Genomic DNA, 16,282 nt, shown 5'->3' on the forward strand with positions numbered 1-16,282 from the left:
ACTATATGCCCCACTGCATTTGATCTCTACTGATTAAAAGTTGAGTTTAATCTTTTTTTTACTAACTCAGTTTCTTGCTAAGTGCATTTTTTGAAATTAGCTCTTGCCAAAAATAAGTTCACTTTATTTATATTGCTTTAAGGGTTTACATTTTCTCTAAAATACTTACTATTTTCACTGATATTTGTGTCATAACAATAAAAAAGCAGGACAACTGAAACATCTTCTATTTAAAATCCCTTAAACAGACATCTGCTATGAACAATAAGGTACAACTGAAAAAAATTACGATTCATTCCAAATTACTAAATGTCACGTCTAGACTGCTAAAAAGAAATACAATGACAATTTATTTTCTGTCCAGTAAAATTGCTTTATAACCTTCAATTTGTGGCCTTACTTTTAATCCACTGTATTAAATCTACTGTATAAAATTTGGACAGTATGTTCCTGTGACCAAAACACTGCTCATGCACCTGGGTCCCACAAGCAGTAACTCAGAGATATTTTTTTTCTGCATGTTCCTCTCACCCTGTGTACCCTTCACTCACACAGATTATATGGACAGAGTCTAAGGATATGTCTATACTACAAAATTATGTCAATCTAAGTTATGGCGACGTGTAGCCACCACAGTAATTAAATCGCTTGGGCATGTCCTCACTACGCTCCTTGGGTTGTGGTGTGCATTCTCACCAGGAGCACTTGCACCAATTTATCTGACAAGTGTTTGCCATTGTGGGACGGCTTTTGAAAGGCAGCAACAATCAACGTAAGCAATGCAGTATCTACACTGACACTGCATCAACCTAACTACATCAACACTGACTCTATGCCTCTTGTGGAAGTGGAGTTATTAAGTCAGTGTAGTGGGCAAGTTACATCGGTGGGAGTGACATTTTAGTGTAGACACTTACAGAATTAGGTGGATGTAAGTTGCCTTACATCAACCTAACTCTGTAGTGTAGACCAGGCCTAAGAGTTCTAAGATAAAATGGCAAAGTTCAACCCCTCCCTTGCTATCCTTTATTAGGAGGACTCCATAAGATAAGTGCAGCGTTGATAGGGAAACTATCCTCGTGAAGACAGAAAATAGGCCATATGCGTACTGCAACTGAAAGGAAGGCTGAATGGGGCAGTAGGATTATGGATGAATGACAAGGGGATGGGAGTAGGTCAAATCTCAGCAGAGAATTTTGGGAAAATGAAAACAGGGAGCAAAAAAGTGAGGTGAACAAAGAAGAATCTGAGTGGGGGAAGGTTATGCTGACAGAGGCAATTCAGAAGCCTCCTGGGGAAAAGGGCAGGCACACTCTGGACATTAGAGTAATTTACTTCAAGGAAGACCTATGGCAATTTACAGAACTTTTACGGACACCTGCAGTGTATGTGGAAAAATACATGACACTTTGAAACATCTACAGTATAGGTGACATTCTACCTGGAGGCAAAGCACTGATGGCTGGAGCGGGATGAAATTTTTTGGATGAAGAGTTTATTTATCAGAAAATGCAGTTTCAGGTCTACAAACTATTTGTGAATTCATGTCAAGTTCATGGACTAATTTTGATGGAACCAAAAGAGTCAAAATGCTTTGTTAATATCAAAATGAAAATTTTGTTTGGACTTTTAGACAGACATTTTCACAGCAAGCAAAGGATTCACAAAGATGGTGTCTTTCCCCCCATAAAAGAGTTAGCCCAGTGGTTAACATGCTCTTCTGGGAGGCAGGGAGACTCAGGTTCAAGTCCACACACTAACTGAAACTGATGAGGAAAAGGGATTTAAACTTGGGATTCCCACATCACTGGAGAGTGCCCTAGCCACTGTGCTAAGGGATATTGTGAGATGGGGCTTTTTCACTCTCCCCTCTGGAAGCTGTTTTCTTTTCTTTTCTTTAAAGGAGCTTATAAGGGAGGCCCCACCCACCTCTTCCCTGCTGCCACTTTTGTTTGTTTGCTTTCGTCAAAATGCCTGAAAGTCTAAACGAAATTTTTCAGGTTAAAACTAAACATTTCCTTTTGACATTACCAGAAAGTTTTGTGTTGAAATTTTTCATTTTGGTAACATTAAAACATTGTGATTAACCGTTTTTTTTAATTTGTTTTGTTTTTAATTTCTACGCACTGAAAAATTTAAACAACTGTTTTTGGATCAAGCTGAAACTATTTTATTTATTTTTCAAAACTCCCAATGAACTCAAAACTCTGTTATCTGCCCAGCAAAAGTTGTGGCCTCACTTTTCAGCCCTAATATTTTCCTTACTCAGACCCAAGTAAAGAGAAGTACACAGCTGTAGGGGTGGCTGCAAAGCTGAAGCATAATGTTGGCAGCAACTGCCCCTCTGCAGATTTCCCACTCGGCAACTTTCTATGCAGTAAAGGGTTCCAGAAATATTTAGGTCTTAACCCTAAAGCAAAATACTAAAATGAACTTAACCAAGACACTTCCCGGTTTTCACTGTGTGAGACAAAGTGCAAAAATCCATGACCCATTTATTACCTTACTACAAAGTAACACCTTTCACTGTAATTATCAGAGCAGTCTGAACAATTATTATTGTCCCATTTAAGTGACAGAATACATAAATGGTGATGTGAATATTTGATTAGCTAAGTTCGATCCAAAACTGCAACCTATTTAGTGGCTTCAATTACACACAAATTGCTGTTAATTTATAACTACATATCAAGCAAAATATTGGTTGGAACCAGAGCTGTACATTGAAGGAGGGGGCCAGAGGGGGGAGAGAAAGAGAGAGTGTGTGTACGTAAGTGTATGTATATAAACACCGACATATCAGGACACTCCCCCAGAGCATTCTGAAGAAATCCAATTACTCAACAGGTCTCAAATCTACACTTCCATAACTAGTAGCCTCTTTGTCTTTTTGAATGTAAGTCTTCCTTTGTTCTTTTCTTGGATTTGTCTCTATAATTTTGACTGTATGTATGTGTGATTACTTCATTTTGTAAAGTTTTATTTAAAAAAACTATGATCGTCTTATCTGTTCAGCTATCAGCATTAACTGGCCAACTAGTAGAAATTTAGGGAGGGAATTTCAAAAGCATCTAAGGGAGCTAGAGGTCTAACTCCCATTGAACGTGAACGAAAGTTTATGCCTAACTCCCTTATCTGCTTCTCAAAATCCGACATTCAACCATTATAACATGAGGGGATATCAAAGGTGAAGAAAGGCATAAAAATGATATAATGTAGTCAGTTTTTAATTGGACTAGTGATTGCCATTGATTTGTTTTTTTGACTTGCGAGTAAAAATTATACTAGAAAGGCAGATCTGCTGTATAAACAAAAGGGTTTTCAAGCAGCATTTCTTGAAATAGACTTAATATTGTTCCTAATTCTTTCAGATTGGTGAAGCAAGACTAACTGCTTAGTAGGGTGCACACATGAAGTGTAAGATCAATATATGGTGGAAAATGAAACTCATCTGTTGTTTGGAAGCCAGATAGCATCATGTTCAATTTTTGGCAAATAAGAGCCAAAATGCAGAATCCTTAGACACTAAACCATCTCAGATTTGTTTCCCTCTCCTTACAGGTTTCCTTTTGGTTTTTCTTTAGTTGTTTACTTGTTAGATCTTTACTTGGGAATTACATGCCGAGTAAGAACATTCACTGGCAAATAAACATAGTAAACACAAGAAACTAGATAGTATTATAGGTTTCAGAGTAGCAGCCGTGTTAGTCTGTATTCACAAAAAGAAAAAGAGTAATAGTGGCACCTTAGAGACAAATCAATCTATTTGAGCTCACTTCATCGGATGTATTCCACTGAATGCATCCGATGGAGTGAGCTGTAGCTCACAAAAGCTTATGCTCAACTAAATTGGTTAGTCTCTAAGGTGCCACTCCTTTTCTTTTTTAGCTAGTATTATATTGATTTTTAAAAAGTTAAAGTTGTAGATCATTAAGAGTCATTTTGACATTTAAAGGTAAGTGCCCCATAAGCCTTTGCAACAACCTCATTGTATTCAAAAGTGACATTGTGAAAACTAAGTTACTATTAGTATTTTTTCATTAGGGATGAGTGTTTTGTGACAACCTAGTTGAGAGACTGAATTCTGTAAGCTGTCATAATTTAATTGATAATTTTAAGTTAGAAGTCTTTGTAATAAGATGCCAAATTCATTCTAGTTCTTCTGGCAAATTGCCCTATAGCTTTATTGAAAAAAAGAAATTACATGCCTGCTTTATTTTTGTAGCATAAGACAGAGAACTGTGGTCAGAGTAAGAATCTTTATATTTTTACAGCTTTACATGATTACTTAGAGCAGAGCACAATATTTCTTTATTCTCTGTAGTGTCGGTAAAGTGATATCTGATGAAATTCCTCGTTGTGGCAGTTTTCATTAAATGAATCTGGCAAGTCATTTTACTCAAAAACACTTCCAAAAGGATTCATTACACATCAAGTTGCTTTATGGGGACTTTCAAAGCAATAATATTAAGTAAAAATAATACTTTGCATTTCCATATTGCCTTCTATCTAATGATCTCAAGATCTGTTTAGTTTTCATGATCTGTTCTACTTTAAATTTATGTTCATTTCTGAAAGTGTTATAAAGTAACATTTAACAGTCCAGATATGTTTAATAATAAGCACTCTTATTTATATAGATAACAATTCAGTATACACAATTCAACGTCCAGTTAAGGTAATACAACTTTCTACTTCAGAAGCCAGTGAGTTAAGAAACTGAATATCATGACAAATATTTAAAAACTTTAAGATTAACAGCTGATTTTCTGCAATTCCAGGGTAGTCACGTGAAAAGTGAAGCAACTTAGCTAAATCACAAGGTTTCACACATTAGGCTTTCTGTTGTATCTTAAACTGATTTGTTTGTTACAATCCCTGTCTGATGTGGCTCTAAGTGGTGGGAGTGATCACACAATGCAAACAAAATCTATGTTTATTTCTGTGGAAATGAACTGAAATAATTTAAAAGTAATTTACCTGAAAGTACATTATGATAGTAATATGTGATACAGCAGGTCCCCAGTATACGTCGGGGTTGTGTTCTTGAGAAGGGCGACGGATACCGAAATGACATATACCGGGGACCTGCTGGTAGAACAGTGGTATAGGCAGAATGGGACACTCGGGTGACAGCCGGAGGGGTAGGAGTGATCTGGCCAGGGGCTCCCGGAAAAATGGGGGGAAGGCGTAAAAATGCACCCCCACACCACCACCTGCTCTGCCTCCCCCACCCCGCAGTGCTCGAGGCTTGCCCAACTCTGCCTGGCACTCCTACTGGGAGGGGAGTGGGATCAGGGTGCAGGGGCTTGCCCCGCTCCGCGCTCCAGCCAGACCCCACTCCGCGACTGGAGCGCCGGAGCTAGGCAAGCCCCGGTGCCCCGACCCCGCTCCTCAACTGGAGTGCTGGGCGGGCGGTGTGGGGCAAGCGCTGAAGCGGGAGCAGAGCCGGAACTGGGGAGGGGTGGGCCTGGATGTTAAGTAGGTGAACTGCGGCCCACCCATGACTACACATAGCTGTCGCTCATCAATAGGGGAACGTGTTCCAATTTACATCAGTCCCAATCCACATCAGTCCCAATCCGCACATCCGTCGTTTACAACTTACTGCAAATGGTGGATATGCGGCTTGGGACGGATGTGAATTGGAACACGTTCCCCTATTGATGAGTGATGGATATACAAAACAACAGCTAAGAGGGAGACATATACCCCCCAGCAGTAATTGAAAATGGCTCCATGTGTCCCACTGTGTCTTTTGTGTGTTTACAAGTGGAATTTGACCCCATATCTGTTGTAAAAATACAGGATATACAGTAGTGTATGAATAATAAAGCTGTTTGTGCAATCTCTTCTCAAATACAGCTGAGTAAGATATTTGCAAATCCCTAACAAATATCAAAATGCTCTTTTATAGGAATAATTTTCCAGGATATCTGCATTTCATAAACTAAACTGTTCATAGTATCATTTTTCTCTGTATAGACATAGCATGCAACTGATTTTAGATATTTTCTAGCCTCTCTTTTATACAATGCAAGATTTATAACTTAAAGCAGCTTACAGAATGTGAGCCAAGTTAATTCCAGGCCAAAAGAAGTTTGTAGTTAAATTTCTCCACTGATATGAAAAGGCATTCCCATTTGTGTATTTTAACTTGACAAAGAAAGGGACCTGAAATTTCTCTTTAAATTGATAAGTTTTGCAGGGGAAAGGGGAACAAAGATACTATGTGCAGCATATCATTTCATAGAGGTGTTTTTTTTAGTAATGGTGCTGAATGCAAGACAGTTCATCATGATTTTCAGATACAAATCAAAGAGCCTTCTATAACTTTATAGAATGTGCATTGTGCTTAAAATTTTAGTGTGTAGCCTTCATTCTTTTCCATATTGTATCTGGAAATGAGAGTCATCAAATTGCATAAAGCAACATTATCCAGCTGATGTGCATTCATTTGCTTTAAAGAGGATTTAATCTACACGTCTGCTTCCGTTTTCATAACATAGCCACATGATACTACAGCCAGTTATTTAGTACAATCATCAGAAAAAACAGACCTAAAATTCTCTTTCCCTTGGTTTGCACAAACATTTTCTATTTGGTTCAGGACTGCTTCTGTTACACAGATCATCCATTGCGGATTCTCAGCATGTGTTCTGAGGTAAAATAATTTGCCCCAAACACTCTAATATCCAGCATTCATTCTTCTCACTACTTTTTATACTAGATGTTTAATTTCTACACTTATAGATGAGGAGGTTACTTATCTGTAATCGGAGGTTCTTTGAGATGCGTGGTCTTTATCTGTATTCTACTGAGGGTTTATGGATATGCACCATGCATCCTGAGCCAGAGATTTTTCTTGTAATAGTGTTCATTGATCCACACATGCACCTGTGGCTCACCTCACGGGTGCATACCAAGGTGATAAAAGCTGGGGAAGACTGACCGCGTCTCCAGTTCCTTCTCTACCGCAAATCCAACAGATCCACAGCAGAGGGAAGGAGTGTGGGAAGTGGAATACAGATAGGGACCACACATATCGAAGAACCTCCAGCTACAGGTAAGTAACCTCCTCCTCTTCTTCTTCGAGTGATGACCCCATTGTATTCCACTGAGGGTGATTAACAAGCAGTATCTAAGCCAGAAGAGGGTGCAAGGACGAGAACAGTTGAGCGTAGGACACTGTGCTGAATGAGGCATCTGTCGCAGAGTTCTGCACCAAGGCATAATGTGTGGCAAAGGTATGCACTGAACTCCATGTGTCCACTCTACATATATTCTGAGGCAGCACATCATGGAGGATGGCTGTGGTTGAAACAGTAGAGGCAGTATTGATCTTGCTTGCTGACCTAGAAGGAACGTAGGCAGGAGGAGCAGATTTTTAAAGCCTGGATTTTTGGCATAGTCCAGTACCCGCACGTGGGTACTGCAGTGGGAGTATTCACGGGGATCCACAATAGGGCCAGCACAATGGATCCGGAGGGTGCTGAGGAGGGCCTTATGGCACAGGAAACCAGTGGCTCTGCAGCAGCTGGAGTGGAGGATACTGCCACAATGTAGAAAGCCTCCGTTGGTACTCGTAGTGGCAGGAAAAGATGGATGCCCCCTGACTTTCATTCAAGTCCTCCAAGCACGAAAACTCAGCCCTGGTCTACACTAGGACTTTAGGTCGAATTTAGCAGCATTAAATCGATGTAAACCTGCCCCCGTCCACACGATGAAGCCCTTTAATTTGACTTAAAGGGCTCTTAAAATCGATTTCCTTACTCCACCCCTGACAAGTGGATTAGCGCTTAAATCGGCCTTGCCAGCTCGATTTTGGAGTACTGTGGACACAATTCGACGGTATTGGCCTCCGGGAGCTATCCCAGAGTGCTCCATTGTGACCATTCTGGACAGCACACTCAACTAAGATGCACTGGCCAGGTAGACAGAAAAAGAACTGCAAACTTTTGAATCTCATTTCCTGTTTGGCCAGTGTGGCAAGCTGCAGGTGACCATGATGGAGTCCCAGAATCGCAAAAGAGCTCCAGCATGGACCAAACGGGAGGTACGGGATCTGATCGCTGTATGGGGAGAGGAATCCATGCTATCAGAACTCCGTTCCAGTTTTCAAAATGCCAAAACCTTTGTCAAAATCTCCCAGGGCATGAAGGACAGAGGTCATAACAGGGACCCGAAGCAGTGCCGCGTGAAACTGAAGGAGCTGAGGCAAGCCTACCAGAAAACCAGAGAGGCGAATGGCCGCTCCGGGTCAGAGCCCAAACATGCCATTTTAGGGGGTTCAGCCACCACTACCCCAGCAGTGTTGTTTGACTCCTTCAATGGAGATGGAGGCAATACGGAAGCAGGTTTTGGGGACGAAGAACATGATGATGATGAGGTTGTAGATAGCTCACAGCAAGCAAGCGGAGAAACCGGTTTTCCCGACAGCCAGGAACTGTTTCTCACCCTGGACCTGGAGCCAGTACCACCCGAACCCACTCAAGGCTGCCTCCTGGACCCAGCAGGTGGAGAAGGGACCTCCGGTGAGTGTACCTTTTAAAATACTAAACATGGTTTAAAAGCAAGCATGTGAAAGGATTACTTTGCCCTGGCATTCATGGCTCTCCTGGATGTACTCCCAAAGCCTTTGCAAAAGGTTTCTGGGGAGGGCAGCCTTATTGCGTCCTTCATGTTAGGACACTTTACCACTCCAGGCCAGTAACACGTACTTGGGAATCATTGTACAACAAAGCATTGCAGTGTATGTTTGCTGGTGTTCAAAATCTGTTCTTTATCTGTGTTATCCTCAGAAGAGTGAGATATAATTAATGGTCACCTGGTTGAAATAGAGTGCTTTTCTTCAGGGGACACTCAGAGGAGCCCATTCCTGCTGGGCTGTTTGCCTGTGGCTAAACAGAAATGTTCCCCGCTGTTAGCCACGGGGAGGGGGGAGGGTTGAGGGGGTAGCCACGCGGTGGGGGGAGGCAAAATGCGACCTTGTAATGAAAGCATACGTGCTATGTATGTAATGTTAACAGCAAGGTTTACCCTGAAAGAGTGTAGCCACTGTTTTATAAAATGTGTCTTTTTAAATACCGCTGTCCCTTTTTTTTTCTCCACCAGCTGCATGTGTTTCAATGATCACAGGATCTTCTCCTTCCCAGAGGCTAGTGAAGCTTAGAAAGAAAAAAAAAAACGCACTCGAGATGAAATGTTCTCCGAGCTCATGCTGTCCTCCCACAGAGCACAGACGAATGCGTGGAGGCAAATAATGTCACAGTGCAGGAAAGCACAAAATGACCGGGAGGAGAGGTGGCGGGCTGAAGACAGGGCTGAAGCTCAAATGTGGCGGCAGCGTGATGAGAGGAGGCAGGATTCAATGCTGAGGCTGCTGGAGGATCAAACCAGTATGCTCCAGTGTATGGTTGAGCTGCAGCAAAGGCAGCTGGAACACAGACTGCCACTACAGCCCCTGTGTAACCAACCGCCCTCTTCCCCAAGTTCCATAGCCTCCACGCCCAGACGCCCAAGAACGCGGTGGGGGGGCTATCGGCCAACCAGCCACTCCGCCACACAGGATTGCCCAAAAAAAAAGAAGGCTGGCATTCAATAAATTTTAAAGTTGTAAACTTTTGAAGTGCTGTGTGGCATTTTCCTTCCCTCCTCCACCACCCTTCCTGGGCTACCTTGGTAGTCATCCCCCTATTTGTGTGATGAATGAATAAAGACTGCATGAATGTGAAGCAACAATGACTTTATTGCCTCTGCAAGCGGTGATCGAAGGTAGGAGGGGAGGGTGGTTAGCTTACAGGGAAGTAGAGTGAACCAAGGGGCGGTGGGTTTCATCAAGGAGAAACGAACAGAACTTTCACACCGTAGCCTGGCCAGTCATGAAACTGGTTTTCAAAGCTTCTCTGATGCATACCGCGCCCTCCTGTGCTCTTCTAACCGCCCTGGTGTCTGGCTGCGCGTAACCAGCAGCCAGGCGATTTGCCTCAACCTCCCACCCCACCATAAACGTCTCCCCCTTACTCTCACAGATATTGTGGAGCACACAGCAAGCAGTAATAACAGTGGGAATACTGGTTTCGCTGAGGTCTAAGTGAGTCAGTAAACTGCGCCAGCGCGCCTTTAAACGTCCAAATGCACATTCTACCACCATTCTGCACTTGCTCAGCCTGTAGTTGAACAGCTCCTGACTACTGTCCAGGCTGCCTGTGTACGGCTTCATGAGCCATGGCATTAAGGGGTAGGCTGGGTCCCCAAGGATACATATAGGCATTTCAACATCCCCAACAGTTATTTTCTGGTCTGGGAATAAAGTCCCTTCCTGCAGCTTTTGAAACAGACCAGAGTTCCTGAAGATGCGAGCGTCATGTACCTTTCCCGGCCATCCCACGTTGATGTTGGTGAAACGTCCCTTGTGATCCACCAGAGCTTGCAGCACTATTGAAAAGTACCCCTTGCGGTTTATGTACTTGGCGGCTTGGTGCTCCGGTGCCAAGATAGGGATATGGGTTCCGTCTATGGCCCCACCACAGTTAGGAAATCCCATTGCAGCAAAGCCATCCACTATGACCTGCACATTTCCCAGGGTCACTACCCTTGATATCAGCAGATCTTTGATTGCGTGGGCTACTTGCATCACAGCAGCCCCCACAGTAGATTTGCCCACTCCAAATTGATTTCCAACTGACCGGTAGCTGTCTGGCATTGCAAGCTTCCACAGGGCTATCGCCACTCGCTTCTCAACTGTGAGGGCTGCTCTCATCTTGGTATTCATGCGCCTCAGGGCAGGGGAAAGCAAGTCACAAAGTTCCATGAAAGTGCCCTTACGCATGCGAAAGTTTCGCAGCCACTGGGAATCGTCCCAGACCTGCAACACTATGCGGTCCCACCAGTCTGTGCTTGTTTCCCAAGCCCAGAATTGGCGTTCCACAGCATGAACCTGCCCCATTAGCACCATGATGCATGCATTGGCAGGGCCCATGCTTTCAGAGAAATCTGTGTCCATGCCCTGATCACTCACATGACCGTGCTGACATTGCCTCCTCGCTCGGTATCGCTTTGCCAAGTTCTGGTGCTGCATATACTGCTGGATAATTCGTGTGGTGTTTAATGTGCTCCTAATTGCCAAAGTGAGCTGAGCGGCCTCCATGCTTGCCTTGGTGTGGCGTCCGCATAGAAAAAAGGCGCGGAACGATTGTCTGCCATTGCTCTGACGGAGGGAGGGGCGACTGACGACACGGCTTACAGGGTTGGCTTCAGGGAACTAAAATCAACAAAGGGGGTGGCTTTACATCAAGGAGTATTTCAGGCAGGACTTCATGAAGGGTTCCAATAAGAAATGGTGCACCTAAGTTATTGTTCTTATTGGAACAAGGAGGTTAGCCTGGCCTCTGATTGATACATGGCTAGATTTACCTCACTGCACCTTCTCTGTGAGTGACTGCAGTGTGACCCAGAGGAATGAGTCCCCTAGACGGGGGAGGCGGCAAATAAATACAAAACAAATCTGGTCTATTTCTTGTTTTGATCCACTCCATCTATCTTTTACATCTTTGGCTGGCAGCAGACGGTGCAGAAGGACTGCATGCCATCCACATCTCATGGCTGCTCGGCAGAAGATGGTACAATACGACTGCTAGCCATCCTCATCTCTTGCCTGCCTGGCAGAAGATGGTACAGTACGACTGCTAGCAATCCGTATCGCCTGCCTGCTCACCATAAGACGGTTCAAGAGGACTGACTGCAGGACTAAAGAGAATGACCTGGTCAAGTCACTCCAAATTTAGTCCCTGCGCCCATGTCTGCCCAGGCGCTCCCAGCCGACGTGGCCAGGAGCACCTCGGACATGACGAGGACGGCTACCAGTCGTATTGCACCGTCTGCTGCCAGAAGGCAATGGGTTGCTGCTACTGTGTAGCAATGCCGTACCGAGTCTGCCAGCACCCAGGAGACATACGGTGACGGTTACCTGAGCGGGCTCCATGCTTGCCGTGCTATGGCATCTGCACAGGTAACTCAGGAAAAAAGGCGCGAAACGATTGTCTGCCCTTGCTTTCACGGAGGGAGGGAGGAAAGGGGGGCCTGATGATATGTACCCAGAACCACCCGCAATAATGTTTTAGCCCCATCAGGCATTGGGATCTCAACCCAGAATTCCAATGGGCAGCGGAGACTGCGGGAATTGTGGGATAGCTATCCACAGTGCAACGCTCCGGAAGTCGACTCTAGCCTCGGTACTGTGGAAGCACTCCGCCGAGTTAATGCACTTAGAGCATTTTCTGTGGGGACACACACACTCGAATATATAAAATCAATTTCTAAAAAACCGACTTCTATAAATTCGACCTTATTCCGTAGTGTAGACATACCCTCAGAGGCTGGTTCACTGGTGGAATCGGCAGAATTGTGCACACCGTCAGAGTGGGGGGTCGAGCAATGCCTCAAACATGGCATGTCTGGTGCCAGAGATAATATCTCCCTGGAAGTAGAGGGCCCCAGAAGGTGTGGAGACCTTGGCTCTCTAGGGCAAACCTGATTGGAGCTCTGGCACTTCTCCCAACCTCCCCGGAGTCAAGTCCCTGGAACTGGAGCAACAGTCTTACCCAGAGTGGATGATTCTCTGACCCTGAGGGATGCTGATGTGTGTGCTGGTTCCACTTGATACCAGTGGATCCATCAATTTATGTGGCTTCTTTCTGTGTTTGCGTGCTTTAGGGCACTCCATCCCTATGACTGGAACTCATGGAAGGAGTCTCTCCCTTCTTAGGCTTAGAGGAAGACTTATAACCTTACCTCCTGACTAGGCCCTGGCGCAGGGACCACAATGGTGGCACCGTTGGTGCCTGCCTCAGACTTTGTAATTAGAGGTGCACTCCTGGCAACCTCAAACCAATATATCGGGGGGAGAGGGAGGTTGCTTGGCCAGGGTCCGAATGAGGTCTCATAGTGACTTCCACGAGGTGCTTCCATATTGGAGAGTCTGGCATTCTCAGGTATGACTTGGAAAGGGCTGGCAGATACTGCACCTGGATGAAATGTGGGCTTCTCTCAAGCAGTAGAGGAAGTATTGATCTTCCTTGCTAAAACTACCCCCAAAAAGGAGCCCCAATCCTGCTCCTAAAACTATCAAACTACTAAAGATTACTATAAAAACAATAAAAATGGTAAAATTATGAACTGTATATTTTTTAAGTATGTCACATGTAAGAGGACACTAATAGTTCCAACCCAGACGATGAGGCGGTGAGAAGGAACTGGAGACACAGTCTGCCTGCCTTGCCCTTTATCACCTCGGATGAAACCATGAGGGAGCCAAGGGCACATGCACAGACCAACAGACACTAGTACTTAAAAAATCTCCAGCTCCAGATGTGTGGTTTAGATGTGTAAACCCTCAGTGCAATCCAGTAGGGACCATCAATCAAAGAAGAACTTAATGTTATATATCTTTGACTGATTATGTTAGACAACACTTTTTAAACAAGATTCTCAAAGTTTTTAGGCACAGTGGCACTCAAACTTGTATGTTTACATCCTAAGAGACATGAAAGACCCAAAAAGAAAAACAAAATTTGCAACACTACTTTTTAACTTCAAAGTTGGGCTTAAATAGTATCTAGGAGTAACAGATCACTCTTTAATCATGAAAAAGCAGTGGTAATCAAAGGTATATCAGTGACTGCAGTGATATTGGATTGTCGAGCCAATATCTTTCATAAGCATTACATTCACTTAAAAATACTTAAAACTAGGAACATTAAGTAAAAATTAAACAGGAGTTAATACAATGTGTTGGTTGATTCTTTGTTCAAATGATAAAATATTATTAAAATGTGTGATCCCAGAGAAAGTAGAACAGAAATTTAACTCAATTAATATGGTAAACTGAATTTTTGATGAAATCTGACTCAATTTCTACTTTCTTTCTGAACATGGCAAGTTTATGTCTAGGCAGATCTAGTTATATGTTCTGTCCAGTGGCTAATATTTATAAAGATGTGATGTTGTCAAATCCCAGCAATTCTAATTATTTTCGTAGAATATATTCTATTTAGTTTCATAAGCTGTTTGAAATATTTTATTTAACACATTTTTTAAGTCCATATAAAATGGAACTTGCAAACTACTTAGGAATAGCTAGTTATGGCTGCACTGCCAGTAAAAATGCCAGAAGTGATAAATATGAGTGAACAGTGAAAATGAAGTTATCTATTTATCCTAGGAAAAGCATATATGCTACTGAAGTTTAAAGACTATAGGTCACGGTGAGTTCATGTAATTATAACCTTTTTGGCAACATATGGCCTTGACATGTCTATACAGCCACTTGCATTTCTCTGCTAAAGAAATGAAAAAAACACAGAGAAAGTTTGGATAGACATTTTTAAGGAAAAGGTTTGAGGAAAACATTGTTACTGGTATAAAGCAATAATGTAATTTTAAAGCAGTACAAAAATAACCATTAAGAGTTTTGATTACTATGGCATAGTAAAGTTCTATTTTAATAAAACCAATTAAGCATTAAGAATTTTAAACGGTTGTAGTTATTTTTAAAATTACTATTCATTCTTTACTTTTGAGGTCATATTTAGAACTCAGCACTGACGTTAAACATATACAAATCACTAAAATGAAAAAGGATATCATTCCAAAACCAGAAAAACCATGTCACATACATCCAGAATTTAGTTGCCAGGTATATTCCAAGAGGCAGTGCACTATGCATTGAGTGATCAAAGAATGATCTGTAAAACAACAGAAGTGATGTCATCATATAGTATGTTCTTTTGTACATAATTTAAATTCAGTATCAGTACACATGAAAAACCTCCTTTTAATGTAATACATTAAATAAGAATTAGATCTCCCAATACTGTTAGTAAAAGATTTTGCTTCTGGAGGTCCTCAGAGTCTGTAGAAGTCCCATTTTTCAAGATGCCCTGATGCAGAAGGATGGATGAGAGTCAGTTAATGTCACTCCTCAGATGGTCAAAGGGGTAACTATGGTGTAATATAAGACACAAGGGAAGCGGGGCTGATATGAATCTTTAATCAAACATAATGTTAACGTTTTATGCTATCCCTAGGTCAATACATAAACTCTTAAAAAAACAATTTTAAACCTAGTCTAAAATAAGATATTAATGGTTGGACTCAATCTGCATTGAGTTGGACTCAATTACCCCATTCTCCTCTATGTTCATAGACATCATATCATTTCCTATTAATGGATTCCAAGACCTGAAGAGACCACTGTGATCATTTAGTCTGACCTTGTACATAACAGAGGTCATAGAACTTTTCCTCACTGTTTAAAATGTATGCCTTATTTCCAGTCTGAAGTTCCAGCCACTGGATTGTGCTATATCTTTATCTGCTAGATGCAAGAGCTCATTATCAAATATTTTTCCCCATGTTGGTACTGATGGACTATGGCCAAGTCACCTCTTAATCTTCTCGCTGTTAAGCTAAATAGATAGAGCTCTTGGAGTCTACTACTATAAGGCATGTTTTCTAATCCTTTAATCATTCTCATGGCTACTCTCTCAACCCTCTCCAATATATCAACATCCTCCTTGAATTGTGGGCACCAGAACGGGACACAATATTCCAGCCAGGGTTCCACCAATGACAAATACAGAGGTAAAATAACCTCTGCTTCTACTTGAGATTCCTGTTTATGCATCCAAGGACTGTATTAGCCCTTTTGGCCAGAGAATCGCACTGTCAGCTCATGTTCAGCTGATTAACCACCACAACCCCCTAATTTTTTTTTCAGAGTCACTGCTTCCAAGGATAGAGTCCTCTATCATGCAAGTATGGCCTGTATTCTGTGTTTCTAGAGACATATATTTATCTTTATACTTTTTATTTATATATTCATATTTAGACATATTAAAATATGTATTGTTTGCTTGTGCCCATCTTACCAATGACCTGTTCTCATTATTTACCACTCCTCCAATTTGTGTGTTACCTGCAAACTTTAACAGTGATGATTTTATGTTTTCGTCCCAGTCACCGATAAAAATGTTAAACAACATAAGGCCAAAAACTGATTCCCACGGGACCCCACTAGAAAACATACCCGCTCAATGATGACTCCCCATTTACAATTATATTTGGAGACTTATCAGTTAGCCACCTGAATCTTATAAATTACATGTGTAATCAGTGATCAGGCTCTTCACTTTTTACCACAGAAACAACAACAACAAAACAAAGAAAAGGCATTCAGTCTTCTGTGTAATCAACAAAAATCTTTGAATTGATTATTTTAAAG

General features: G+C 42.3%; 1 protein-coding gene across 3 annotated transcripts in view; it reads right to left on the bottom strand.

Moving 5' to 3' along the window:
- Positions 1-16,282, bottom strand: part of ZDHHC17 (zDHHC palmitoyltransferase 17) — a 128,655-nt gene that overhangs the window by 29,754 nt on the left and 82,619 nt on the right. For all 3 annotated transcript variants that reach the window (XM_073327711.2, XM_073327709.2, XM_073327710.2), the window contains one exon: positions 14,642-14,744. In XM_073327711.2, coding sequence (XP_073183812.1) covers positions 14,642-14,744 — 103 coding nt within the window. The remainder of the gene's footprint in view (positions 1-14,641; positions 14,745-16,282) is intronic.

Source organism: Lepidochelys kempii, chromosome 1, assembly GCF_965140285.1.
Source record: "Lepidochelys kempii isolate rLepKem1 chromosome 1, rLepKem1.hap1, whole genome shotgun sequence".
Lineage (NCBI taxonomy): Eukaryota > Metazoa > Chordata > Testudines > Cheloniidae > Lepidochelys > Lepidochelys kempii.